Source organism: Otolemur garnettii, unplaced genomic scaffold (assembly GCF_000181295.1).
Source record: "Otolemur garnettii isolate 467f Iridium unplaced genomic scaffold, OtoGar3 scaffold00158, whole genome shotgun sequence".
In the NCBI taxonomy this organism is placed as follows: domain Eukaryota; kingdom Metazoa; phylum Chordata; class Mammalia; order Primates; family Galagidae; genus Otolemur; species Otolemur garnettii.
Genome location: NW_003852553.1, coordinates 2679124 through 2706875, shown reverse-complemented (window position 1 = coordinate 2706875; position 27752 = coordinate 2679124). Strand labels below are relative to the sequence as shown.

The window sequence follows — 27752 nt, the reverse complement described above, 5'->3', positions numbered from 1 at the left end:
GCGGCAAGGTGAGGCAGAGCGGCGCTCCTCACTGAACGCGGGCAGAGCTCGGCGGCTGCGGGGGAGACGCGCTTGAGCCCAGACCGCGACTGAAAGCCGGAGCGAGGCGGGCGGCGGTGGTGGAGGGGGAGCCCGCGAGCCGCCGGGCGGAGAGCCCAAGCCGCGCTGTCGCCGCGCAGGGACGACTTGGCCAACACTCAACACACACTCACACACACCCAGCCCGAGCGGGCGCTCGCGGCGAACCGGCAACATGGCGCTGGGGCTCCTGCCCGAGCGCGGGCGGCAGCGGCCGAGCGGGAGCTGCTGAGCCCGGCCACCGAGTCCAGCTGCAAGAACCCGGAGGATCGCGCGGGGCTGTCGCCACCTGCCCGGAGGCTTGGAGCCCGCCCCGCCCCACCCCCACCGGGCCCAGAGCCCACCCCTTGGAGGGCCGACCCCGAGGGCAGCCGGCTGGCAGCAGACGGCAAAGGAGGCGAGCGACCGCGGCGCAGAGAGCAGGCTGCGGGCAGCCGGGGACCGCAAACTTTACTGCTCGCTGCGCTTCTCCGGCCCGGCTTCTTCGCTAGTTGACGTCGCCACCCTCCAGCCCCGCACACCTCTTCCCACCCACCCAACCGCCTCCCGCTCCACGGTGTCGCCTCGAATCTGCTGGGGGGGAGGGAAGGAAACTTCAAAGCGCAGGATCGCAGGCTCTGCGGGCTACTCCCCGACCGGGGATTTCAGGTCAGTGCCCGAAACACCTTTCCCCAGGGAGGCTGCGGGCGGGAGGGCGCGCCGCGGGCTGCAGTCGACCGCCTTCCCCGGGGTCCCCTCCTGCCGTGTACCCCTTGACGCTTTTTGCCTCGCGCTTCCCTTTGGCTGCCTTGCTCGCTTTCGTTTTTATTCCATAGCTATAAGTTATTAAGACTACAGCCAATCTAAAAGGCCTTGTGTGGGCAACAGGGAGAGAGGGGGCGCGGTGGGAGGCAGCCGCCTCCGGGGGTACTGGGAGGAGAGCTGGGAGTTCGCGGAGTGGAAGTTTGTAGGCTGTGTCTGCGCGGGAGCGCGATCGCCGCTGAGCGCTACGAGTCGGGCGGAGGGGGGTGGTGAGCTGGAAGCTGGGAAGCTCGGCTCGGCTTTAGCTCGCGAGCAGGAAGGGGCGGGCGGCGGGTTCCCGTCTGCTTTCTTTTTCGACTGGGGAAAGAACTGCAAAAACCCCCAGTCGCCGCTTGCCGCCGCCTCGCCTCGCCTCGCCTCTCCGGGGGCCGGTGGTTCCTCCAAGTGGAACGACGGCGTGTGCGTGCGCGAGGGTGTGTGGCAGGCGCCTCGGGCCGAGCCGAGCTCGACCAGCAGCCGCGCAACTCTGGAGGGGAGTCCCGGGTTTTTTCTTGGCTTGCCCCAAAGAGCGAATCACGTGGATTTAAAAAAAAAACTACTAGGAAATCCAGCAGAGCTTGGGGTTCAGAGTTGGCCGGTGCGCCCGCCAGTCAGGTCAGACGCTTTGTTTTGTAAATGTTCTTTTAAGATTATAATCTGCTACCCCCCTCCCCCTCCCCAGAGGTTTCGGGCTGGATTTAAGTTATGAGCCCCGCGGGTGGGTGTAGAATGTGCTTGAGCGCGCGCGGGGGGTGGGGAGGGTAGGTGGACGGGGGCGGGAAGGAGGGCGGGGGAGGGCGAGACCCGGTCCCTCGGCTGGGCAGCAGGGAGTCTGATGGGAAGCCTGGATGGGCGTGTGAAAGTCTGCGGCCAGAGGAAGTTGGCCCACTTGGAGGGCGTGAGGCGCGGATGATCTGGGCGAGGGGGAACTTGCGCACCGCGGCGCGATCTTCGGCCGTGAAGGGGAGGGCGAGGCGCCAGCGCGCCTCGGGGCCCGCGGTCGGACACGGCGGGAGGCATCGGTGCGGACCTCCAGCTAGCTCGGGGGCTCCAGGCGGCGGCGACTAGCCCCTGCTGTTTACAAGCGAGCCTTGGGGCAACGTGTGCGGAGTAGGGCGGCTCGAGGCACGCGTGGTACAGGCTTCCCGCCGCTCGCACAGTCGAGTGGCCACGTCCCCGGGTCCAGGAGACGGACAAGTCTGGCCGCATGTAGGCCGAGGCCGGGCGAGGTTTAATTTGCTGTTAATGAATCTTTTCCAGAAAGTCCGCGATCTCCAGCTAGAGGCTGTGAGTGCCCGCGCGCGAGGGCGCGCGCCGCCGGCGTCTGGAGGGTGGGGGTTGGAGGAATGGAAGAGCAAAGAAGGAAGGGTTATGTGTATTTAAAAACAAACCTTAAAAAGAAACCAGCGCGCTTCAAATAGGTATTCGCACAGCTTCGCTGCGTCTAGACTAGGCAATTAAGGGTTTTCGTTGTATTTTTTTCTCTTTTTCCTTTTTTCTTAAGAGGGATAGGGGAGGGGTAAGATATTTGGTTCTAGGGGTAGCCTCTTGGAGACAAATCCTTAAAATGGCCTGAGAGTAAAAATGAGGAGGAAATGGCCCATCCCAGTATGTGGTGGGTGGTGAGTGCAGACAGATGGGTATTTCTAGCCATCTGACACTTCCTGTGGCACTGGGAACGGACACCGGGAGCCGAAATCAATCCTTACGAGGTGTTGGGTTCGGTTTTGCCAATAGAATTGCTTGTGTGGAAGGCATTTTATTTGTCAGCCTCGGAGACTCCTATACGTGGACCCTTGGGGAATACGCTCTCATCTTGACCCTTCCCTCTCCACACCCGACTGTTATCTGGTCTGGGTTTTGCCGTGTTGGTTCTCCTGTTTATTTGGGGCACGATTTCGCCGCGTAGAGAAAGGGAGTTGGATGCGATGATTAATATGCTGTCCAGGTTTAATTCGAAGCTAGCCTTCAGTGTGCGGGTATACGCCGCCATACACGCAAATGCTTGGAGTGGTGGGTGAGCGCGCGGGTTTCGGGCGCCCGGCGATCGGCCAGCAGGTCGGACTGGAGCTTAGCTGGCCCCAGCGCTGTCCTTTGAGGCGCTGTCACCAGTAGGTGACTGAGAGTTAATTAGGAAGTGTTCTCCGGATCAATGGGCCGCACAGCTCATTAGCGATTCTCTCCAGCCCTTGCAGGGCCGTCCTGGCCTCCGCCTCCCACACTGGCCGGTGCCCCGCGGTCCCGGCTGCAGAGAGCGCCACCGGGAAGTGGGGAGGGGCCGTCAGCGAGGGACTGCGGGGAGGCGAGTGTAACTTCGCAGGGCGGCGCGTTGCGTGCGGCGTCTCGAGGCCCGCGCAGCCCGCTCTTTCTTCCTGCTCGCGGTCGCCTCCACTGTGTCTTTAACTCGCTCCAGCTCGCGTCGCTGCCTGGCTGCTTCTCCCCGCCTCCCTCGCCTATCTCTTGTTCTCTAAGCACGACGCCTGTGTTCCCCGCCCAGTTTGGGATTAGACAAGATAAAAATAGGACTGCCCAGCGCGCAGAGCTGTGACTGTGCCCTGGCAGGCGAGTTCGTGGGAACGCAGGGGGCTGAGGAGGACCTGCGGTGCGCACAGGGTGGCCAGTGCCTGTAAGGTCTCCCACCCCTACCCCGCAGGCGCTGTCACGCTCCCCGGGTTCTGTCCGCTGTGAACCGTGCGGACTCGGGGACCTGGACGGGGTCTCCCGGCTCTCGCGGGTGTTGTTGGTGTGCCGGTGATAGATCGGTCTAGACAGGCATGCAGGCTCCCTCCCGGCTGAAGGAGGGGGGCGCGGAGACAGGAGTCTGGGCTGCAGACTCGTGAGCAAGCTACCCTGCGGGCTCACCGGCCGGGTGAGCGTGGTGGAGAGAAGGCTGCGGTGGGTTGCCTTAACCCTTTAAAGGCCAAAGGGATAGTATAACGGGGAGTGGGGCAAAGAACCTAGTAGAAATTCCTGGAGGCCAAATAGTCCACGGAGGGGGGGCGGATTCTAGGGCCAGGGTTTTCTTTTCTCTGTGTGCGTGGTCATATCCTGGTACATCAGGCTGGATTCTTAGACAAACCAAGAGCTGCTGCCAGATGATCAAGTTTGACCAGGTACTTTTCAGTGAGAGAGCTGTGAACATGTACAATGGGCACCCTCACTTTAGGAACTGAGTTTGGGAGATGCAGGTGTAGACCTTAATGTTCCCAAAGAGAATTCATGCCTGTGTTCACATGAGAAGGTCTGTACACAGCTGTAGCAGGGTGGGGCCTCAGGCTCCTGCAGACCAAGAACCTGAGCCTGAAATGCCAGGCCAGTGTGTACAGGTATGCACTGGAGAGCCCAGAGTGGTCCTTGAATTGTCTATATAAACAGACACACTTTTAACAATGAACTTGTGGGGAGTTAGAATCAGATATAAGCAGAGATACACCCTCCAAACAGGAGTTGGACACTGGTGTGCTACAAAAATGCAACATTTGTATACACATATATGGCGCTAACATGGAATTGCCCTAAAAAAATTAATACAACTCTGTAGGCATTTGTGTAGTTCTTTCCAGAGCTTGAAATTGGTGAATGGGTTACCCTACACATAACTAACTCAATACTAACATTCCACTGTGTTCTTCTCCCTCCTCTCCCTTTCTTTTAAGGGATCGTCTATTTACATTTCAACTGCAAACTCAAACTGGTCTGGTCTGGGAATGAGCCACATTATATAGGCAAAGCAAGAAGAATGTAAGTAGTAGGAATGCTCAGATTAAGATGTGCGCCTGAATGACATGTGATGAGACAAATCAAGACACTTGGGCTTGGAAGTCCAAATGGAACAAGAGATACATCAGAGATAAAGAACTGGCCAAGGGGAATGTAAACATGGGTATGCAAATACAGAGATGTATGTGGAAGTTCTGAGAAAAATCTCAGACTCTGTAGTGCTAGAAACTGGGGCAGAATTTTCTGTAAGCGAGTTCCAGAGACAATAGCCCATTTAAAGGTGTGAAGAGGGTCACTTGGAAACACAAAAAGCATTCAAATAGATACATCCTTGCTTAGATACACAAGCTGAATAACAAAAACTCCTGAGTGCCTAACGGAGACTTTACTGACCTGTGAGATTGTCGTGGGTATGGAAGTGTGGGCCACACAACCAAATTCACACACTTACTAAGAAATAACGTTTTTAGCCAGAATGAAATTGAGGGTCAAGCAAGTAGTCAAAAGGGTGGATGGCCCTCAGTTAACTAGGATTACTTCTGGTCAGTTGCTAACCTTGTGGGGGTGAGGTGGGGTGGGAAGGGGGTTGTGGTTGTGCAGGTGGGAGGCTTTCTAAAGAGATTTTGAGTTCTTGACCTTGAGTGGCTGGATAGTGGAGGGAAAAGGAGCAGTTTTCCACTTTGTGGTTAGGAGGATTGGATGTTGCACTGCTGAGGTGCTGTTCCCTAAGGTTGAGCAGGGCCTAGTGGACTAGGAAAGACACCACCGGAAGAAGTGTGGCCTCTGGGAGAAAAAAGGGGACGTATGCTTTCATTTTGGTATGCCATTTTTCCTATTTTCTGGAGGAGACCTAGCCGGGGCGGACAGCCTGTGTAGGGTGGATTAGCAGGCGCCTCAGTGACCCCAGACGCTCCTGTAAACTCCGGCTGGGGTTCGGTTTGCCTGCGGCGTCGATTTGCTGCGGTCCCTCTTTGTCTAAGCCCAGCCGGGAATTCCAGCTTTTATAGGGAAGACTGCACTTGGGTGGAGCCCGCGCCGGGCCGGGCGGGGCAGGGCTGGGCCCGCCGGCTGGGCGGGAGGCTCGCAGGCAGCGCCGGACGGTCCTCAGGAGCTCCCCGCAGCCGTGACAATGCCACCCTGGTGGTTTCCTCGAGGGCGCCCGGTCTGGCTGACCCAGCTAGGTGCGGTGGGGTGGGAAACCTCATGGGTCCATCTATGCAGCTGCGTCCCACCCCTCCCCCAACTGGCCCGCGGACGAAAGGCGCTCTAAAGGCCCTTTGTTAGGCCCTGGGGTCACACTCGTGCCCTGGGGACAGCCAAGGGGTGAGAAACTAGGGCTGTCGGTGAAGATCGGACCTTCTCCTTGCATCACAGCTCCCTCCTATCTTATGGAGGACCTGGTGGGGGCCTCGCCCTGAGCGTGGTGGGGAGGCCTCGACCGCCTCGGCTTCTTTGCCAGTGTTTATGGCGGACGGGATTCCGTCTGTTCCCAAGTCCTGCCGCTCGTCTGAGGCCTAGATGATGCCTCCTCAGAGCCAGGAGGAAAAGCCACCAGGGTCGGAGTGAATGGCCTTTTCCGCCGGAGGGGTGACCCAGCTGGAGCTGTGTTGGTTGGGAGCACTAGGCCGGGGGCGCCCAACTTATCTCCAACCCTGCCCGACGGCTTTCTCTGCTTGCCCTCAACAGGGAAGGGATGTATGCCTTTTTGTTGGGTGGGAGTTCCTTAACTATGCTTTTCTGTAGAGCCCCCCCACCCCACCCCCCGGCGCCCCGCCCTGTGGGGTGCAAACTCATTTCCGTGTGTTTTCAATCGAGGGTTTCAAAAACAGTGGTCCCACTTTGTTTTTAAGGCAAGTCTCCCCAGGTAGCACCCATAGGCTCTGCTCGGCTCCCTGCGATTAGACAAGCGGGGAAGTCCACTCGGAGAAGATCCTGACAGCATAAAATATAATTTGTGATCTAAAAGACAGTTTCCAGTATAATCTCATTATGCACCACAGACTCCCGGTGTTATTTTGTGGAAGGCGGACAATGATCAATTTACATTGACCCGGGGCTGGGCGAGCTTTTAGATGGTAATTGCCATATTGATTTGCATGCAAAAAGGAGACCTGCTAAAATTAAAGACCGGAAGCTAAATTAAACTAAATTTATTGTCTAGGTGCAAACCGGGGAAACTGTTGGGGGAAGGCGGGGGAGCCAGGTCAGGGCGCCAGGGGTAGAGCAGGTGAGAGGCCCTAGAGCTTTGGGAGGTCACAACTTTGAGAGCAATCTTTGCCCTTGTGATTTTATAATGTGGGGAGGGGGACGTGTTTAGGAAAAAAGTTATAAAAAGGCACTATTGAATTGAAGGCACTGTGGGTCTTTCAATGCTAGTAGTAATGGCGCCGGGGCAGGGAGGTTTATAGGGTTATTGGGGTCTTCCTGCACCATTTCCGGCAATCCCCCCATTTCTATTGTTCTGTCCCAGCTCTTACAATCGTGCCAGGGACACCAAAAACTTGAATCAGGAAAAAAAGGCAGCCCTTACTGCCTTGCTCTCTCCCCCAACTCTCTTCCGGAAGCTTAGACCTTTAAGAGAGAACGCGAATGCGTTGGGTGCGCTGCATGCAGAACGCATAGGTTGGGGCTTTGAGGAGTTCCCTCGGGACACTGCGGTCCCAAATTCGGCTGGACGGCAATCGCTTTGGGAAGCTGCCCGAGCCAGGTGGCCTAAGTAGGCAGCGGTGTGGTGGGAGGTGTCTGCTCCGGGCGCCGTCTAGTGGTTCCCTGGGTTGGGAGGTCGGGGGTCTCCTCCCGAAAGGGGTTGGGAAGCCATCCCCGAGTTGGGTGGGGGTGCAGAGCTGGAAACCCAGCCTGATTTCCAAGACTGTAAAGTTTAAAAAAGAGAAAGAAAGGCACTTGTAAAGGGTTGGCCCAGAGCCAGTAGCGGCCGGGCTGCGGGGGTGTGTTTTAGGGTGAGCTCCCCTGCGCCGCTGCCACCGCTCAGTTTCTCCCTCTGCCTAGGCCTTTGCTTGCCCTGTCGCGCCGCAGGTCCCTGTCATACATCTGGAGCTTGGGCGTCGGGAGGAGCAACCGGTCCGGGGAGCCTGAAGGGGCAGCTGAGTGTCTGTGCCCTAGCCTGTCCCCACCAAAGCTGAGCCAGAGGCAGCCCTCAACCGTGGTGGCTGGGGCGTCGGATGTTGGTAGTTACCGGAGGGAGCAGATTTTCAAATTCAGGATGGAGTGGAGAAGGGATGTTGGACTCAGCGCTTATGGGATGAAAGACTGGGAAAAGCAAAGATATACCTAACCTCTGCTTGGCTTTTTGTCGGAACACTAGGGTGGTCCAGTAGGGCTGGGCATTTTGCCTGCCTCTTCCTTACATCTTAATTCCCTCTCCTACCCTACTTGGGTGTCTGGAGTTCTTCGTTTAAACCCTAGGAGAGATTGGTGTAGGAGCTCCTTGCAAAGGACTCTTGCTCATTCTAGATAATTTGGTTTACTTCTTTATGTGGCAAAACTGGGGTTGCAAGCCTGTTCCTAGTATCAGCAGTCAGTACTTTTATCAAAGGCCTGAGAGTAGCCAACCCACCTACCCTTTACTGTCCTGGGATACTAAAGGAAAGGAAATTGTAACCTTGTTGGAAACATTGGTCTTACACCAGGGTATTTCATTGTAGGAAGATTTGTAGGATGTAGGGGGAAACTGTGAAGATTTCAGTGGACAAAGTTTACTGGATGTAGGAGAAACTGGGTTCAAGGCTCATTGTGTAGATGGATAAACTTAGGTGTTAAACACTCTTTTTATACCATACTTGCTTCGTTAGGTCCAGTATACCCGTTTTGAATTCCTTCCAGGAGACAGTATGTGAAAACAAGGATTTCAGATGGCACAATTAGACCAATAATTGGATCCTCTCCACAACTCCAGGACTGAGTTTGACCATGGCCCATTTTTACTAGCTGTGTGACCTTGGGGGCAAGTTATTTATGGCCTCTGAGCCTCAGTAAGTTTCTTCATTTGTAAGACTGGGAATAATTATCCACCTTTAGGATCTAAGTAGAATACTTGGCACATAGTAGGCCCCAAGGATTAATAATTGCTTTGAATGACTGGTCTTGTTCCTATAGGTTGATCCTCTATTCTCTGCTGCCCCTGATATTATTCTCTGAGACCCTCCCCTCCCCCTGAGACCTGCTAGGCCAGTGTCCTGGGACCCAAGGATGCAGGTTAAAGCTCCTCTCCAAAGATATTTCCTCAGGTCCACCTCTGTAGGTTCTGCTTCCCTTTGTTACAGTTCTTTGCATTCTGCCTTTTAAAGGATTCCATATGAAAGGACCTGGATTTTTTTTTTTCCTCTAAGCAGGACCGTTAGGAATTTAGGAATTGATTTCAGAACCCTTATCTAGGTGCCCTTTGACAAGTCTTCCTAGCCTTATTTTGGGGGAGGGTACAGCAGCAGCTAGAGGGGAGAAGACCTGGTTGGAAGAGGTGAGAGGTGGTATAGCCTGCTGCAGAGGCCAGAGGGGCTGTGGTTTGTTTGATAGGGATTAAGTCCGGATGTTATGAGGGCTCAGTGTGGTTTTCAATAAAGTCTGCCAGGGATTGCTTCTTTTATATCGATATGTATTTAAAAAAATTACTAGCATGAGAAGAAAACCAGACCTGTATGGATCCAGGCCGGTAGTAAGCTACTGTGATCAGGTTTCTTACTCGACTCCCAGAGGGGAAGTCAGCATTTGATTGAAGCTACACTTGGTTCTTGACTCTCAGGGGATGCCTGCTCTGAAACAGGAACCCTCCCTCCCTTTCTCTCCTCCTCTCTCCCCTCCTCCTTTCTCTCTTTCCCTTCTTCCCCTAAAGGCCTTTGTGCTGAAAGAGCTTCAGTAGGCACGAATCCCTGGTCCCTCTCTAAAGAATGCCTTACAGCCTTTGCTGACATCGTTTTGTGAATAGTAGGTTTTACCAGGCCACCAACACCCCCCCCCCAGCCGCCCCCCCCACCCCAGCACACTATTTAAGAGGTAGCGTTTGTACAGGATGCATCTAACTGGGATGATTGCCACAGTGTACAGCCTGGACCTGGCCTGGAATCCGGTGACACCTTAACCTTTGCCCTTGGAGCCCTCGGAGGGGGGTAAAGGTGGGGGAGCTTGAGGACTAAGGATTATTTTCTAGGGTGTTTGTTTTCTCCAGCAACTGAGGGTGAGGGTAGAGTTGAGACAGTCAGTGAATGTTCCAGCTTTGGGTCTGATTTAAAACTTAAGTTTAATTGGAGAAACTCCTAGGCATTTAACAGTTCTGTACAAATGCAAACTTGAAATAGCTTGAGGTCTACGTCATTTAGGAAAGAATAAATGAAGTACAGAAATGTCCAAACTATGTAAATCCTAGAGTTGTCTGCCCTCCCATAAACACATGACAAGTGCCAAGGCATTTCCAGTCAAAACACCCATGGAACCAGCAGCCTCCATCCTTTGTATTTATTATTTTATTAACAGCATTTTACACAGCATTTAACAAGCACAGCCTGCCTGCTTTGTACCATGACTCGGAGCAGACTAAGGGGTGGAAAACAGATGGAGGTGGGAAGGAGTGGTCTTTAGAAGAGACTAGTTGGACAAATCTCATCAAATGGGTAAAGAAAAGTAGCATTTGGGGGTTATTTCTACTGGCCAAACAGAAGACAGAAGTACTGCTTTGGAGGAAGAAATCCCCTCTCCCATCCCAGGAGGAAAGTTGTGGAGCTATGATATATCTGGTCTTAGCTTCCATTCCAGAAGGTAAAACAGTCTGTCTCATGATACTTTGCCCATTGGATATCGGTGATTTTCAAAGAATAAGTATTTGTCTGCTATCGTTATTCTATATCCTTGTGGAAAGTTTATAACGAAAAGTAATGCCTTTCTTAAGTCATAAAATGAGCCTTGTATGCTTATTTAATTAAAATCTATTTAAGGACCGATTAGGCGTGTAATTTGCACTAATAATGACAATTATGGAAATGTTCGACTTAACCAAAAATCATAAAGGAGACATTTTGATCACTGGGGCGACCAGTAAGTATTCAATGAGTTGGGCAATTTCTGAAAGACAAGAGATCTTCTGCTTCGGGCTGCAGAAAGCTCAAATCAGACTGGCCTCTATAACATGGTGTTGGGGAGCTGCAAGGCATGCCAGCCCCTACTTAGTGAACATAGAAACCAACCTTGGGGCGGGGCCCATTGCTCAGTGGTTAGGGCGTCGGCCACATACACGGAGGCTGGCAGGTTTCGAACCCGGCCCAAGCCTGAAAAAACAACAATGACAACTGCAACAAAAAAATAGCTGGGCGTTGAGGTGGGCCCCTGTAGTCCCACCTACTTGGGAGGCTGAGGCAAGAGAATCGCTGAAGCCCAAGAGTTTGAGGTTGCTGTGAGCTGTGACGTCAGGGCAACCTAGGGCGATAGCTTGAGACTCTGTCTTAAAAAAGAAAAGAAACCAACCTTGGTAGTCTCAACAACCTTCATTCCCAGGATGCTTCTCCAGGCTACCGGAAGGAGCAAACTCTGGGTGAGGGCTGATGAACTACACAGAAATCTCTGCGAAATGGCGGTGCTCTTTTGCTTTAACAAACAGCACTGACAAACGCATGCTTCCTTGGCTAGCCTTGGCTAGAGCCTGGAGGGGTGGGGGGAGAGGGGGGTCCCTTGTTCCGGAGAAACCTGCCAGCTGCTGGGCTTGGTGCTAAGGCAGCGAAGGCAGACACAATGCTGCTGTTGTTGGTTTGATCTCTAACTGTGGATTGTTAGTCTGGCTTTAACTATGTGGTAAGGGGGGAATGTGAAGGCTGTTTACAGCGAGTGCAAATAATGTGACAGCTGTTGGCGCGCGAGCAGCGCTGCGCCTCCTCAGCACTTACACAAAGCGCACACTATGCATGCCCCTGGAGGAGCTGCAGAGGTGGTGGCCACTTTCTGGCCATCTTGTCCTCAGATGAGACAAAGCTCTGCAGTGCCCCGCCCCCATCCCCAGCACACATCTGCATGACTTCCCAGGATTGGGGTGGGGTGCCGGATGGTTTGTATGTATCTTGGTTTAGGGAACTTGGTGGTGAGGCAGAGGTGGTAGGAGAAGGCCCATGGGGCAGTGATTGTCACAGTCTTTAGGGGTTTAGCCAGGAACCATATACCTGGGTCCTCAGCTGCTCATGACAGCTTTTTTTTTTAAGATTTGGGAAAATAACTTTTAGCCCTAAGTAAGCTTGTTGGAAAGAATGTGTTATTAACTGAAGGCTTTCTGGAAATTGCAGAGGCTCTGAAGCCTGTTGTTCCCCTCTAAAATGGCCCTGTTATTCAGACAAGTTAAAAACAGGCGGGTGCTGTGTTCTGTGCGCTGGGCACTGTTTCCAGATTGGAAATGGCAAGTGTGTAGGTTCAGGACCCAAAGGGGAGGTATATTTCAAAGGAAGGGGTGCAGATTGGCTTTTGATTGCCCATATCCCTTCCCTGTAAGCCTTCTCATTTTCAAGATAGCATTTGCCTTCAGCTGCAGAATGCAAAGGTGCAGTTCTGAGGTCTGCTCGCAGCACCACCCACTCTGACTTCATCAACTGGATGCCCACAGCCATGGGCCTTCTGAGTTCCTGGTACTCTGCCAGGCCCTGCAGAGAGGGTGGGAGGGAGAGCAGTTGGTGGTGGCAATCACCCACTCTGCGAGTCCTGAAGGTGCATCACTGGCTCAAGCAGGTGGCTTTTGACACCAAGACTGTAGGGCTGCCTCTGGGCTGGCCTGGGGCGAACTAGGTGTAAAAATCCCCCCTCCCCCAGGAATCCCAAGGTTGAAGCCTTCTAAACCCTAACCCCTGGCTGCCTTGGGTTTTGGGGAATCATTTAGGTCTAACTTAAATCTATATCCTGCCCTCCTCTGTGACTTTGGCTCCGGAGTATACAGACTGTACGATATCTGCAAATTTAGTTAATTGACCCCCTCACCCGCAGGTCTACCCTCAAAGTTCTAACATGGACTACTACATCTAGTTGGGTTCCCTGTGGGGAGCTGGAAGATGCTTCTGGAGTGATACATGAACTTCAGTGCCAGTTCTATAAATTGGTCTCTTTTTATGACGTGTGCCATTTTCTGTAGGAATGTTGCTTGCAAAACGAGTTGCGCCTTGGAGGAAAGGCGGAAAGATAAACAAGCCTGTAACGCCAAAACACTGGCAGTCTTTCCCTCCTTCCAGCTCTCTTAAAGCAGCCGGGCTGTATTTCCAGGATTAGACTTGTGCTTGTGAGGAGGGACTCGAGTTGGCTTTTTTTTCCCCCAAGCAAATGCAAATTAGAGAAAAATAATTTTCTTTCAACGATATGCAATGTATTAGTCACTTGTTATCGTGCTCCTAGGCAGGCCTCATTTGCGCGTCTGCCAGCTCACTCACATCTGCTCGGCACTCTTCAGGGCATTTTAACCTTGGTGGTGTCGTGTCTAGTCCCATGGATCAAGGAGGAGTAATTAAGCTCTGAATAGCTACAAAAATTCATGGGCCCCCATCTCTACCACAGTTGTTCCATGGCTTTGTTTTGGGTGCTCTGAGTTCCAAGACTGAGTAGCAGACATGGGATTCCTATTGTTCCTTGTAAAGAAAGTGGGTGCCCCTCTCCTCCTCTTACCCTCATTCCCAGCCTTTCTGGGACTCCCAGCCTTCCTGGGATTCCCAGGCTCTGCACAATCAGTAAGGAACTCACAGGACCTCTGCATTTTACCCATCTTTTATGTGTTAAAAGTTCCTTTGTGCTTCCTATGTAGACTAATGATAGCTGTTATTAGCCTTATGGTATAGCTTATTCCTTGGGGGTGGGGGCAGTAGCAGCATTAAATGTTTTATTCCTGCAAAGCCCTGGTGGAAACAAAAGTGCATTGACATGGCCTTCGGAGGGGTGATATGGAACATTTATTCTAGATTTGCCCCCAGGTTGTATAGACACTCCAGTGGGGACCCAGCTCTCTGGGGACCAGACCAAAGTGGGCATGTGGGGCTTCTTTTTTTTTTTAGGGGAAAGAGAGAGTGGTGGGGGGATGCTGGCTTTCTATTTAGATTTTTGGTGCTGGGTGGCCTCCTGTTGAGGGACACCTGTTTCCAGATTCCCCCAATCTTGAATACACACTGGGTTCCTGGCTCCCGATGTGGTTGTGCTACACAGAAGAGAAGTGAAAAGAACAAAAAGGTACCCGGTGGCCTGGACTGGCCATCAGGGATAATATTAAGTGTCCGTTGGTCTGTGAGCTGGGGGGGAGGGCACCTGACCTCCGAGCCTGTGGCTCTGTCTGGAAGACGCTGGTGGCAACCCTATTCGGATAGGTGCCCCCCCAACTCCCCATCTACCCCCTCCTTAGGGTTGGCTTCCCTTGGCTCACTCTTTCTAGGGGAGGGGTCCAGAGGAGCCACTGCTCTAGTCTGACGGGAAGGGGGAACCCAGAACCATGTGAGGAAGGGTCTGCAATGCCTATTCCCCCGGGTGGGCTGGGCTACATTTCCCTGTTAGCTTCAGGTTATCCCAGGTTCTGCCTGGGCCCACCCAAAGTTTCTTTTTGTCAGAGACGCAGTGGCGGGGACAGAAGGTGTGGCTAGGGCTCAAAAAGGGGACCAGAGAGGAGCGCTTCAGGCTGCAGAGTCCAAGGGGTTAAGTAAGTAAGGTCGGGGATTGGGGAGGTCGCGCCGCCTCCCAGCGAGACTGCTGGAGTTCCTGGAAGGCCCGGCGGTAACGATGGTGTGGGTGTGTTCAGTGGCTCGGGCCTGGCACTGGGACCTCTGCTTGGCTCTGGGACCTCTGGCGAAGGAGCCGCGAGGAGGGCAGGCAACCCCCGAGCTGCACGGGTGTGTGAGGTGGGAGAGAAAATCCCTTTGTTGCCGACTGATCGTGCTCTGGGCTGAGGCGGCTCAGCCCGGGGAGGGGACGCCCCTCCCCCTTTCTTCCTTGCCGCGCGGCCAAGTTCACTCCTGCCTGGGGGGCTATCCTTCCACTCTGACCCAGACAGCCATCCAGCAAGCCACCAGAGGAGGCAGGGAAGGTTCTGGGTGCTCAAAAGGTCAGGACTGGGCAAGTTTCCCATCTCCCTCCGCTTTCTGTTACTAATGCAAAACTTGGTGGAGTGGGTGGGGTCGTGCCTGGAGACTGTGGCTTGGAGTGTGCCCAGAGACAGCACCTGGTCGGCTGGATCACTCCTCACTATCCCACCTCAACAACCAAGGCTGGGGTGGGGGTGGGGTCGGATATAGGAGGTTGAAGGTGAGGTGGTAGGTGGAGGCTTGTTGGGACCAGGTCAGCGACCTCCCTGGACCACACTCCTGAAAACCTGGAACCCTGCCTTTCTGGGACCTGGAGGGCAGCCTTGGGGTTTCCTACCGCCCAGCTGCATAACACCCCAGAAAGCAGCCCAGGAGGATCCACACACAGAAACACTGCACATTCCGAAAAGCTTTTCCTTCTCATGTCCCACCCCCATGCAGCCCCCCCAACATATTCTAAAATAGGAATGTCTTGGCCCCTCCCTTCCTTGACACTAGGAACACAGCACAGCTGTGACTCAGTCTGCAGTCTTCGTGCCTAGAGCTGGCATGGTTTGCTTTGAGTTTCTGTGAAATCTATCAAACTCTGCTGAAGGTCATCCCTTCCTGTTTCGGCCCCTTCTGTGTTCCTGCCTCAGTCTTCTCCCACTATGGGGTAGTGCTGCTTGAAAGCAACTATGTAGAGCCATTCTGGGGCTGGTTCTACCATATGTTTACTGGCGTCCAATGCTATTTAACAGGGTCATGTGTGCCCAGCACCAGCTATTGCCAAGCAAAACTCAAGTCTGTAGTGCAGCTTAATACTCTGGAAAACAGTGCCAAATATTTATAGAGGGGACCAAGTTTGGAAAAGTTCAGCCACCTGCCCATAGACACAGCAGGGGTGAGGGTGGGAGCTGGAAGGCTGTGGTGACCGTGTTCTTCCTGAATGTCCCCCACAGGGAACCAACCATTCAGTAGCAAGGCCCTTTGCTTGAAGAGATCCCCAGCCCACAGAGGACCTTAGCACACTAGCCGAGATCCCTGATGCCTATATGGCCATCTGAGCTGGAAGCCCTTGCAAACTCGTTGAGTCCTCTTGGCCACTAACTGGATAACTGCCTGGTAAGCCAAGGAAGCCTAGAGAGAGGTACCCTCTGGGAAAACCTAGAGGAACTTAGGAAAAACCTCTAAGATGAGCCACCTGCATGGAGAGCAGGGAGGCGTGAGTTGGGGTGGTTTGGTGGTAATGCTTTTCATATTGCCACTACCACTTGGCAAGCATTATGTGCAGACCTGAACCGATGGCCACCTCAAGGGCAGTGGCAGTGAAAAGTGGCCTGGTGCTGCCTCTCCTCCCTTCACATACCTCCAGCCTCTTGTGGCCACTATTCCTTCCTTTCATCCTGCTGTCTGTGGTCTGTAAGAATACATTGCCTTTAAAGAAAGAACAAGTGTTCTGTCCTTTTCCTCAGTCTACAGTGGTGTGCTTATACTGGGAATTAGGAAAATGGTGGCAGTGGGAGCTGCTTGGCCCCCTCACATCTTTTCACAGCTGTGCCCCTACTTAGGGATGCCAAGGTTGGAGTGACAGCTCCTAACGTTGGTCCCTTGACCCTGTTCTGCCAATCAGTTCTTTCTTCGCAGTGCCTAGCCCAAGCCCAGGTACTCTAATCAGAACTCTTATCTCTGGAGAAATGACTGCTCAGAGTCTACTGAGGGTGACTCCAGCTTTCCTGTGCTTTCAGTTGCCACTGTACTAAGAGCTGGAGATCCCTTACAACTGGGAGTTTGAGCAGGCAGGCACTCCAATTCCCAGGCTGCACACCCTCCCTGTTTGAACTCCTCTCTCAGCCAGTTTTCCTCTTCATATCTATCCCAAATCTTTGCCCACTACTAGAAAAAAGGGTTAAAACCCAGAGCCAAAGTGCAGCTTAGCAGCTCACAGTAGAAACAGGTTGGTGCTTGTAAAGTGCTTTTCATGAGTGACTTCACACATCTTGGCACTTCTGGAAAGGTAGCCTGCATGTGGAAGAAGGGGGGGTGCTGAAAAATAAGAGCCAGTGAGCCTCATATGTAATTGCATAGTGCCTTGAGGTGGTGTTTGTCATTGCGCTCTCTACCATGTCCTGCCCCTGAGGGTCAGTAAAGTCAGTTTTGTTTCTTTCCTTTTTTTTAGAGACAGAGTATTACTTATCGCCCTCGGTAGAGTGCTTTGGCATCACAGCTTACAGCAACCTCCAACTCTTGGGCTTAGGCGATCCTCCTGCCTCAGCCTCCCAAGTAGCTGGGACTACAGCTGTGCCTGCCACAATGCCTGGCTATTTTTTTGGTTGCAGTTTAGCTGGGGCTAGGCTCAAACTGGCCACCCTCAGTATATGGGGCTGGCCCCCTACCCACTGAACCACAGGCGCCACCCAGTAAAGTCAGTCCTGAAGCACTTTTGCCTTAGAAGTAGAATAAGGCCCAAGCTATTTAAACAGCAGCTTCTAGAGATGGGGTAAGATGAGAGTCACTACAGCTCTGCCTCTCAGTCTTATTTCTTACCCCAGTGTCCCCTTCCTTTGTTATGCATCCCTGAGAAGTCAGGGCTGGTAATGATGGTAATCCCTGTTCTTCACTAATGGCTTGATGTCAGCAGTATGACCTTTGCCAAGAGGATGTTTCTGCTGGGGTGTTGGGCTGCTTTTGTTTGTCACCCAGGAAGTAGAAAGGCCTTCGGCCAGGCAGGGCCATGGCTTATTGGCCCCTTCCTCTCCACTCCATCTTTGACCAGGAACCTGAAGAGTTAAAAGTATTTAGCTTATTGCAATGAAATTATGGCTGGCAGTGGCGCCGCTGTTTGTTCAACAGACCTCCTCTTTTAAACAGTTCACAAAAAGTTCATGGGGCAGCTAAAGATTTTAAGGGGTGTGTGTGTGTGTGTGTGTAGTCCACAGCAAGATCTAACAACGTACCCCCTTTTGCTTTTTTTGTTTTGTCCCAGCCCCCAGCCTTCCCCTCCCAACACACACACAGATGACACTGAAACACACTCCTGGCCTCCACCCTCCACCTGACCCTGTGCATGTGAGAGCACTTCATTCTGATGGCTGGTGTCATTTATCTGTGCAGCATTAATATTGAAAGCCCTGAAGGATGAGCCCTAGAGAAGGGGAGAAGCTTTAAAGGCGCCCAGTGGTCCCAGTTGCATCTAAGCTGCAGTCACCTGTCCTAAGTCCAAGCCCTTTTCACAAGGTGACTGCTAAAGGAGGTGTAGGAGGCAGTTTGTTTGAAACAAGGGGAGCCAGTTTCCAAGTATGAGGACACCAGAAGATTGAGATTCCTTAGTCACATGCTTCTTCCCTCATCTTTTCTTGGGGGTTTGATTTAGGTCCTTTTACTCCTCATGTCATTTCCATATTTTATCAAATGTGAAGCCCAATGAGCAGGGCACACTGACACCAAGGCCACCCAGGATGACTTCCTTTTGTTAGAAAGGGTGGTAGGGATTGGGGAGGGGACACTGCCTTGAATGTGCTTTGTGGTCTGCCCAGCACTAGTGGTGGCCTTCCACACTTAATTTGTATATTTGGAGGGTGGAAGAAAAGCTCATGAGCTCCCAGAACCTTCCCCCAACACCACCTAGCTCAGTCTTTGAGGTGCTATGGTTAGCCCTTTGGAAACATCCCAATCTGAAGAAAGAGACTGACTTCCTAGGGAAATAGCTTTTCAGAAGCCCACCACGCCTGACGCATCTCTGCAGATTTCAGCCTCTTTCTCTGGCCCTTTCCTTCCCTTCCAGCTTCATTGTTGAGCTCTGTGCATGGTGTGTCCATGCATGTGGATTTTGATTAACAGACGTTGTTCTATGGATGGGGGCCGATTGGGGGTGCTGGTGGACAAAAAAGACCTAGTTAGGACAAAGGAACGCTCAAGGAGAGCCTGGCTTTTAGATTCAATCCTCCTAGGTGCTCCCCCACCCCGAGCCTGAGTCACTCCTGCAGAGGAATCTGGGACCCTCACCTTCGGACCGGACTGGGTGCCTCTAGCCCAACCGACCTGCAGTATGCTCCGTGTGCTAAAGTGTAAAAGCAATCATTTGCATATTTTTTTCCTGCTAACAAAGGAAATGTGTCAACTTAGGGAACATTTGGGCTTTCGGAAACTGTGTGGGTGGGTGTGTGAGGGAAGGGAAAGAAAAGTTCCCCTGATGATCTGTGCACCACTTACTTCACACCCAGGTTTGAGTCCCGTGGAAAAATGCTGTGGCCAGTCCTGGACAAGGGAGGCTGAGATGTGTTTGGGAGCAGGGAATTGCTGAGGGCCATCGGTCCCAGGCATTAAAGGCTCCCCTACTTATTAACCCAGCATTTAACAGCAGGATATGGGCTGAAGCGCAGTCAAAAGAAACGGCTCAACCTCCAAAGAGCAATTAAAATCCTGCACGAGGATAAATCACGCGCCGTGATAATCCTGTTAATAAAATGCAGCTTGTCCTGACCCTTCACTCATGCAGCAAACTAGAATGTGATGTGGGTGGGGGCAGTGGGCAGAGGAGGTAAGGGAGGATGGGAGGTGGTCTGGGCTCCTCTGCCTCTGCAGCCTTCCCCTCTCAGGAGGTGGAAAATGGGTGGGTTTTGGCCCCCTGCACCCCTGTACCCCGCCTCCCTGTGTGTGCTAGCGGCTTGGAGCCCATCAGCCTGGGCTGCTAAGACTTGTGCGCTTGCTAATGATTTCTTGTCCCCAGTGAGCAGGCAGTCATTGAATTACTCAGCCACCTCCCTCTGCAGCTCCCAGGCAAAACCACCCAGGCAAAACCACCCCATTAGGTGCTTAATCTAATCTAGGGCTCGGGTGGGGCAGCTCACCAGCCCACCGACTCTTTTTCACCCTCGATCTGTAAGTTGCACACATGATAGCCTTGGAAATTCAGCTCTGGTTTGAACCCTAGATCTGCTGCCACGCCTCACTGTAGTGCCTTCTGCCATCCTTGTAGCCTTTTGTCGCCAGGAAGGGGATCAGTTTGTGCCTCCCAGTGATCTAGCATATTGCCATAGTCCCCCCCTTGAATAAAATCTTCTCTACCTTCTTTAGCAAGTGTCAAGAATGAATCATTTTTTCCCGACCACCATACACTTTCCAAGACTGGGAAAGGGGGTAGGCGGGCACGTGTAGTGATCTATCTTGGATGTGTGCTATACCCTGGATGGGCTGCTCGTTTTGTTTTAAACTTTTCCCCACTGCCAGCTCCTCCTACCAGGGAAGCTGCACGCTCCTTTGCTGTACATGCTGTACTTTTGGGTCCTGTGTACCTTTGGCTTCCAGACCTCTGTAGACGATCAACCACACCCTGCCTCCCCAAGTCTGCCTCCTGTATGAATTGCCTAGAAAGAGGCCTTCTTGAGCTCCCTGTTTGGCCCTCCTTTACTCAACCTCCTGGGATTTTTTTTTTCTTCTTTTAAACAGACTAGACGCTTGAATCAAAGCTGCCATCCCAGAAGACGACATGCTCTCAGCAACCCCCCTGTATGGGAACGTTCACAGCTGGATGAACAGCGAGCGGGTCCGCATGTGTGGGGCGAACGAAGACAGGTGAATGTGGCCATCTGGGCCAGGCATGAGGCGAGAGATCTGGCCTCTTCCCCAGCCCTCCTGAGCAGAGCCCACCCTGAGGCCCCCCTCCTTACAGTCACCGTGGGCCCAAAAGGGATGGGGGAGAAAGCTCCCGCCTAGCCGGCAGCCCTTGATTTACAGTTTTAACAGGCAACCCAGCTCAGCGAAGCATTGCCGCCCTTTAAAAGATTAGCCCCTAAAGCGGCCTTTCAGTGCACTTTCGTCCTTAATTTATTATTTCATATTTATGAAGGAGAATTAATCCCAGTCTATATGCTGCTTTAACTCTAAATGTCAGGAGCGTGGGCCCAGGTGGAGCGGCATTCTATGTGCTTTTAAAACAAATAGTTTGCTCAGTAATAAATGGGGGAGAGAGCCACTCTTTCCTTCATTTAAGCCTAGGATTTCTTGTTGTCCTCTGCTGCCTGTTCAGTGAGGCCATTAGTGCCTGGTTTTAGTGGCCCAACAGCTCCGTTGTGCTTCCTGATCAGTAATATTGGAGGCAGCTAAGCAGTAGATGATTGAAGCTGCTCTTCGGGGTAACAATGAAACTTTTCCTTTGCCGCTTGTCAGCGATTTTATCCTGGGGATTTGGAAGTTGGCACCAAGCACTTTCTTTATCGATGCTCACTGATAACAAGTCCCAGGGCAGCGGCAGCAGCCTGGCACAGATGTGCAGCTTCCTCTCCAGCCTAGAACAGCTGACACTTGTATGATACTAGTGTGTATCCTCCTGTCATTTTGATAAAGGCAGTCAAATATGGCTTTCTTATCACCATGGAAACTAGTTTCCTAGGACATGGTTTCTAACTTTGTTTTGGGAAAAGTTTCGAAAGCCTGTCCTCATGGGTAATACAGAAGTGGTTGATAAGACAGCCAGCCTGTAGACTCCAGCCTTCCAGTCCCCCTTGGCCATGTGATTACTTCATGTCTACCCTCCAGAAGAGTTTCTAAGGGTTGGCTGGGACAGCTGAGCTCAGATTGGCCTACTTGGCCTCTCTAGAGAAAAGGATCTCATGGGAGAAATGATTGTGCTTAACTTCTGACTTATCCACCTTAGGGGGATGTATTTGTGATTCATACTCCCATGCATGAAAGGTCCTGCATTTCCTTTGTTTATTTCTGGTTAGCTTGGATCACCATTTGGGGGCAACTTTCAATATGGGCCAATGTGGGAAGAGGATTTATGGGCTGTTTAAAAAATTGGGTTAGTAGAAACTGGTCTGTTCTGGGAGATGTATGAAAGTTGGATTCAATGAGGAATGCTTTCATGAAGTTGGTATGTCCTTTTAATAGGAAAATTCCTGTAAATGATGGTGACACTTCAAAAGCCAGACTGGAACTGAGGGAAGAGAATCCCCTAAACCACAACGTGGTAAGAGATTAATGGCTTCTGTTGATGTGATATCTGAACATCAGTGATCTGTAATCAATCGGATTAATTTTCATACCATTAAAGGGTGGGGGGGTTCAGGGCAGGGCAGAATAGGAAGCCCCTGCTATAGACAAGGCCCCCACCCAAGCTCTTCCTGTCTTGCCTTCTTGGCAGTACACTTGTTCCAACATGCTTGCTGCATATGTCCCCATCCCCTAGTGACTGGTGGGTTGCGTGCCGCCTTTTCTTTCCATAAGCTATGTGCCACATCAATGCTCCCAGCTGGATACATTTCCAGCTTTCAAGTAGCCTCTTAGGGTTTACCTTTCCTGTAAAATATGAAACACAGGACTGTCTCTTCAGACACTAGGGAGAGGAAGTCAGAAGACTCAACCACAGTTTGACCCATGGCCTCTTTATTGATTTAGAAATGAGGCAGCTAAAGCCCTCCATTCCTGTTGTCCCACTGAAGATTGTGTCTTGTTCTGTTAAATAATACCTTCCTACATCCAGGAAAAACAAAGTGAACACCCCTCCCCCCAAGTCCTAACAGGCCTGGGAAGGGTTAGGGTGAGTTCTTTAACCCATTAAGGTGGTACTGGGAGTTTTGGGTGGATTTGGTGTCTTCTCAGTGGCAGCAACGAAGTTTTGCTGAGAAGATAACATTTCCAGAGTTGATAGATGACAGAATTAATATATGGCCCTCTAGTTGAAAGGGATCAACATTTTCCATGCTTCTAGGTTACTAGTTGGACGAAGGTGAGAAGGCAGGCATCAGAGGGATTTGGAGAAGTGGAGAAGGGTAACAGACCCCAGGAATCTTGCCTTTAACCCTTTCTCCTAGAATACTAAGGCTGATGTCACGTTGAACTAGTTTGCAGTGTCTCTTTGGGATGGGGGCTGCCGAGCTGAAGGAGTGTCCTGAGTAACACCCCCATTGTTCTTCTGCAAAGGTGGATGCGAGTACAGCCCATCGGATCGATGGCCTGGCAGCACTGAGCATGGACCGCACTGGCTTGATCCGGGAAGGGCTCAGGGTCCCTGGAAACATCGTCTACTCTAGCTTGTGTGGACTGGGCTCAGAGAAAGGTCGGGAGGCTGCCACAAGCACTCTAGGTGGCCTTGGGTTTTCTTCAGAGAGAAATCCAGAGATGCAGTTCAAACCGAATACACCTGAAACAGTAGAGGCTTCTGCTGTCTCTGGAAAGCCCCCAAATGGCTTCAGTGCTATATACAAAACACCGCCTGGAATACAAAAAAGTGCTGTAGCCACAGCAGAAACGCTAGGCTTGGACAGGCCTGCCAGTGACAAACAGAGCCCTCTCAACATCAATGGTGCTAGTTACCTGCGGCTGCCCTGGGTCAATCCTTACATGGAGGGTGCCACGCCAGCCATCTACCCTTTCCTTGACTCGCCAAATAAGTATTCACTGAACATGTACAAGGCCTTGCTACCTCAGCAGTCCTACAGCTTGGCCCAGCCACTGTATTCTCCAGTCTGCACCAACGGGGAGCGATTTCTCTACCTGCCACCACCTCACTACGTCAGTCCACACATCCCGTCGTCTTTGGCATCACCCATGAGGCTCTCAACACCTTCGGCCTCCCCAGCCATCCCACCTCTTGTCCACTGCCCAGACAAAAGCCTCCCGTGGAAGATGGGCGTCAGTCCCGGGAACCCTGTCGATTCTCACGCTTATCCCCACATCCAGAACAGTAAGCAGCCCAGGGTGCCCTCTGCTAAGGCAGTCACTAGTGGCCTGCCAGGGGACACAGCTCTCCTATTGCCCCCCTCGCCTCGGCCCTCACCTCGGGTCCACCTTCCAACCCAGCCTGCTGCAGACACCTACTCCGAGTTCCACAAACACTATGCCAGGATCTCCACCTCTCCTTCAGTCACTCTGTCGAAGCCATACATGACAGTCAGCAGTGAGTTCCCCGCTTCCAGGCTTTCCAATGGCAAGTATCCCAAGGCTCCGGAAGGGGGTGAAAGTGTCCAGCCAGTGCCTGGGCATGCCCGGAAGACAGTTGTTCAAGATAGGAAAGATGGTGGCTCACCTCCTCTGTTGGAGAAGCAGACGGTTACCAAAGATGTCACAGATAAGCCACTAGACTTGTCTTCTAAAGTGGTGGATGTAGATGCTTCCAAAGCTGACCACATGAAAAAGATGGCTCCCACAGTCCTGGTTCATAGCAGGACTGGAAGTGGCTTAGTGCTCTCCGGAAGTGAGATTCCAAAAGAAACATTATCTCCTCCAGGAAATGGCTGTGCTATCTATAGGTCTGAAATCATTAGCACTGCTCCCTCATCCTGGGTTGTGCCCGGGCCAAGTCCTAATGAAGAGAACAATGGCAAAAGCATGTCACTGAAAAACAAAGCGTTGGACTGGGCAATACCACAGCAGCGGAGTTCATCGTGTCCCCGCATGGGTGGCACAGATGCTGTGATCACTAATGTTTCAGGGTCAGTGTCAAGTGCAGGCCGCCCAGCCTCTGCATCGCCTGCCCCCAATGCCAATGCAGATGGCACCAAGACCAGCAGGAGCTCTGTAGACACCACCCCATCTGTCATTCAGCACGTTGGCCAGCCCCCGACCACGCCTGCCAAGCACAGCAGCAGCACCAGCAGCAAGGGCACCAAAGCCAGCAACCCAGAGCTGAGTTTCAAAGCAAACGAGAATGGCCTACCGCCAAGCTCAATATTTCTGTCTCCAAATGAGGCATTCAGGTCCCCACCAATTCCCTACCCCAGGAGTTACCTCCCATACCCAGCACCTGAGGGCATTGCTATAAGTCCCCTCTCCTTACATGGCAAAGGACCTGTCTACCCTCACCCAGTTTTATTGCCCAATGGCAGCCTCTTTCCTGGGCACCTTGCCCCAAAGCCAGGACTGCCCTATGGGCTGCCCACAGGCCGGCCAGAGTTTGTGACCTACCAAGATGCCCTAGGGTTGGGCATGGTGCATCCCATGTTAATACCACACACGCCCATAGAGATCACTAAAGAGGAGAAACCAGAGAGGAGGTCTCGGTCCCATGAGAGAGCCCGCTATGAGGACCCAACCCTCCGGAATCGATTTTCTGAGATGTTGGAAGCTAGCAGCACCAAGCTACATCCAGAAGTACCCGCTGACAAGAACCTAAAGCCAAATCCCAGCTGGAATCAAGGAAAGACTGTTGTCAAAAGTGACAAGCTTGTCTATGTAGACCTTCTCCGAGAAGAACCAGATGCTAAAACTGAGGCAAACGTGTCCAAACCTGGCTTCATAGCGGAGAGCATTGTTGGCCAGAGTGCTGAGCCTGCCAAGCCCCCAGCTGACCCAGGCCTGCAGCAACACCGCGATTTCATTGCTCTGAGAGAGGAGTTGGGGCGCATCAGTGACTTCCCTGAAACTTACACTTTCAAACCTGCTCCAGGCCAGTCAGTCTTTGGCTTAAACAAGGAGAGTGTTCCAGCAGGTACCAACAAAGAGAACCTAGGGATTCCAGTCTCTACTCCATTCCTGGAGCCAAATCTGGGGAGCGATGGCCCTACTGTAACTTTTGGTAAAACCCAAGAGGATCCCAAACCATTTTGCGTGGGTGGTGCCCCACCAAGCGTGGATGTCACCCCCACCTATACCAAAGATGGAGCCGATGAGGCAGAATCAAATGATGGCAAAGTCCTGAAACCGAAGCCATCTAAGCTGGCAAAGAGAATCGCAAACTCGGCAGGTTACGTGGGTGACCGATTCAAGTGTGTCACTACTGAACTGTACGCAGATTCCAGTCAGCTCAGCCGGGAGCAGCGAGCATTGCAGGTGAGTCTCTGACCTGAGTTTCAGTGACTTTAACCAGTTGTCAGTTTTTTAATGTGTAAAGAGGATTGGGGGGTGTATGGTAGAGTACCAGCAAGATTTGGTTAATGAAGTTTATGGTAATTTGAATGTATGCAATGTGTCCAGGAAGGGAACTTGAGTGGTAGCACTTAGGTGTGTCTGGATACTTTAAGTTACTTTGTTAGATTATAAGAGAACTCCACTGGAACATGGTAAAGAAGTTGTAATTGTCGTGATGTATATTTAAAGGCTGCATGACGTTTACCTATCAAATGCTTTGATTTCTCTGCCTGTAAGATAAATATACCTAGGAGTGCTGTTTACAATGCCTTACTTGATACTTGGTAGAGATGTGTAGCATCCGCATGTCTGGGATTCTTACAATTTTTTTTTTTCACCAAAAAAAAAAAAAAAACCGAACCCCCCCCCCCCAAAAAAAGAGAGAGAGAGATAAAAGCTTGCTTAAAGGGATAGAGTATGTATATAACTTGCTAGTGAATTATGATAGATGTTGTATAGGAATTTCCTTAAGATATTTTACTTTTAATTAAAAGATGAATAAAGCCAAATCGTTTTGCAATGTTAAAAAAAATTGGTTTATGCTTATAAAAATGGATGAAGTTATCTAAATGATCCATTGAGTGCCCATTTTAATTACATAGATGGAAGGATTACAAGAGGACAGTATTTTATGTCTACCCGCTGCTTACTGTGAGGTCAGTTCTTCAAATTTTTATTACTAGAATCTTACATAAACCTTTTGAGTTCAATTTCATTTCCAAATATACAAAGGGAAGTTTGTGGGCCATGGTCGTCTTTATTCATTGTGCATTTTGTTTCTTTTCTGTTGTGTTTTTGTTTTGTTTCCTTTGCGTTGTGTTTTGTTTTGTTTTATTTACCTTCAAAAGAGAATGTCTGTCTCTATGCAATAGTGTATGTATGGATATACATACACACTGCATATATAACATGTATACATATGACTATGAATTAAGAATATGTGACCACTTACAAATAGATACTCTTAAATTTAATCTGTTAAACTTTAAAATATTTGAGTTGCATCTCATAAATTGTGGTTGGTTTTGGGCACACTTCTCTGAAAATACTTTCCTTTAAGGTAAGGTGAACAAAGTAGCTTTTATGGTAAGGTGTTGTTTTTTTTTTTTCCATCTCCGTTCTCTTTCTAGCGTGCAATGATGCGCTTCTCAGAGTTAGAGATGAAGGAAAGAGAAGGTGGCCATCCAGCAACCAAAGACTCCGAGGTGTGCAAATTCAGTCCAGCTGACTGGGAAAGGTTGAAAGGAAATCAGGACAAAAAGCCAAAGTCAGTGGCCCTGGAGGAGGCTATTGCCGACCAGAACGAAAGTGAGAGAAGTAAGTACACTCAAGCAGTTTGCTTATGGTACCACGTTGGTGAGAATGGGGCGGTGAGAGAAAGCCATTCACGTAGGATGGCCCAAGGTCCAGAGAAGTGGGCTGCTTTTACATGGAAGGAAGGATTGATCATCCTTTCAAACATTGTGGCAGCCAGGAATGAGGCATCTGTGAAAGATAATTTCCTGGGACACATTTTCTTCTCCAAAGAAACATTGGTCCCAAACCAACATAGTACAGTAGAGCAATGGCAGTGTCTGGTAGGGTTGGGTTCTGATTTGTAGCAGTGGAATGACACTTCTTAGATATTTCCTCCCTGCTCCAGAGTAACAGTCTGATATGGAAGGGAGAGTACTCATTCTCCTCCCAAGGTACAGGTTCTGTTATTAGGAGGAAGGATGGTGAAGACACCACATACATGAACATGATCATTTGCTGTATCTGGTTGGTTTGCTATTTTGGGGAGTTGGCAGCAGAATCCAAGAGGTTGGCACTTGGCTCTTCCCAACAGACGGGGGTGGAGTGGGGTGGGGGTGGTTTATGTTTCAGAGGCAAAATGTGGAGAGAAAGCTGGTGCCCTCCTCAGGACACTCTTCAGTCCCATCAGCTGCTGCCCCCTCCCCCCTACCTCCACTGGCGTTGATTTTGAGATTTGCCTATGAGACTTCCCTGGTGATAAGATGCGTTGGCAACAAGTAAAGGTTATTCTCTTCATTTCTGTGGGTTTTTATTTTTTTGAGTCTCAAGCTATTGCCCTGGGTCGAGTGCCTTGGTGTCACAGCTCACAGCAACCTTAAACTCTTGGGCTTAAGAAATTCTCTTCCCTCGGCCTCCCAAGTAGTTGGGACTACAGGCACCTGCCACAACACCTGGCTGTTTTTGTCATTGTTGTTTAGCAGGCCCTCGGCCGGGTTTGAACCCACCAACCTTGGTGTATGTGGCTGGCCACCCTACCCACTGAACTACAGGTGCCGCCTCTTTCTTTCTTTCTTTTTTTTTTTT

At 51.4% G+C, this 27752-nt stretch overlaps 1 protein-coding gene across 4 annotated transcripts in view; it reads left to right on the top strand.

Moving 5' to 3' along the window:
* The first annotated feature begins 362 nt into the window (after positions 1 to 362).
* BCOR (BCL6 corepressor) overlaps positions 363 to 27752 on the top strand; it is a 48148-nt gene continuing 20758 nt past the window's right edge. For 2 of the 4 annotated variants that reach the window (XM_003799891.3, XM_003799893.3), the window contains exons 1-6: positions 363 to 726; positions 20034 to 20159; positions 21477 to 21555; positions 22509 to 25355; positions 26036 to 26089; positions 26564 to 26750. In XM_003799891.3, coding sequence (XP_003799939.1) covers positions 20074 to 20159; positions 21477 to 21555; positions 22509 to 25355; positions 26036 to 26089; positions 26564 to 26750 — 3253 coding nt within the window. In that variant the 5' untranslated portion in view covers positions 363 to 726; positions 20034 to 20073. The remainder of the gene's footprint in view (positions 727 to 20033; positions 20160 to 21476; positions 21556 to 22508; positions 25356 to 26035; positions 26090 to 26563; positions 26751 to 27752) is intronic. The other 2 variants (XM_023519133.1, XM_023519132.1) reach the window with 1 other exon arrangement.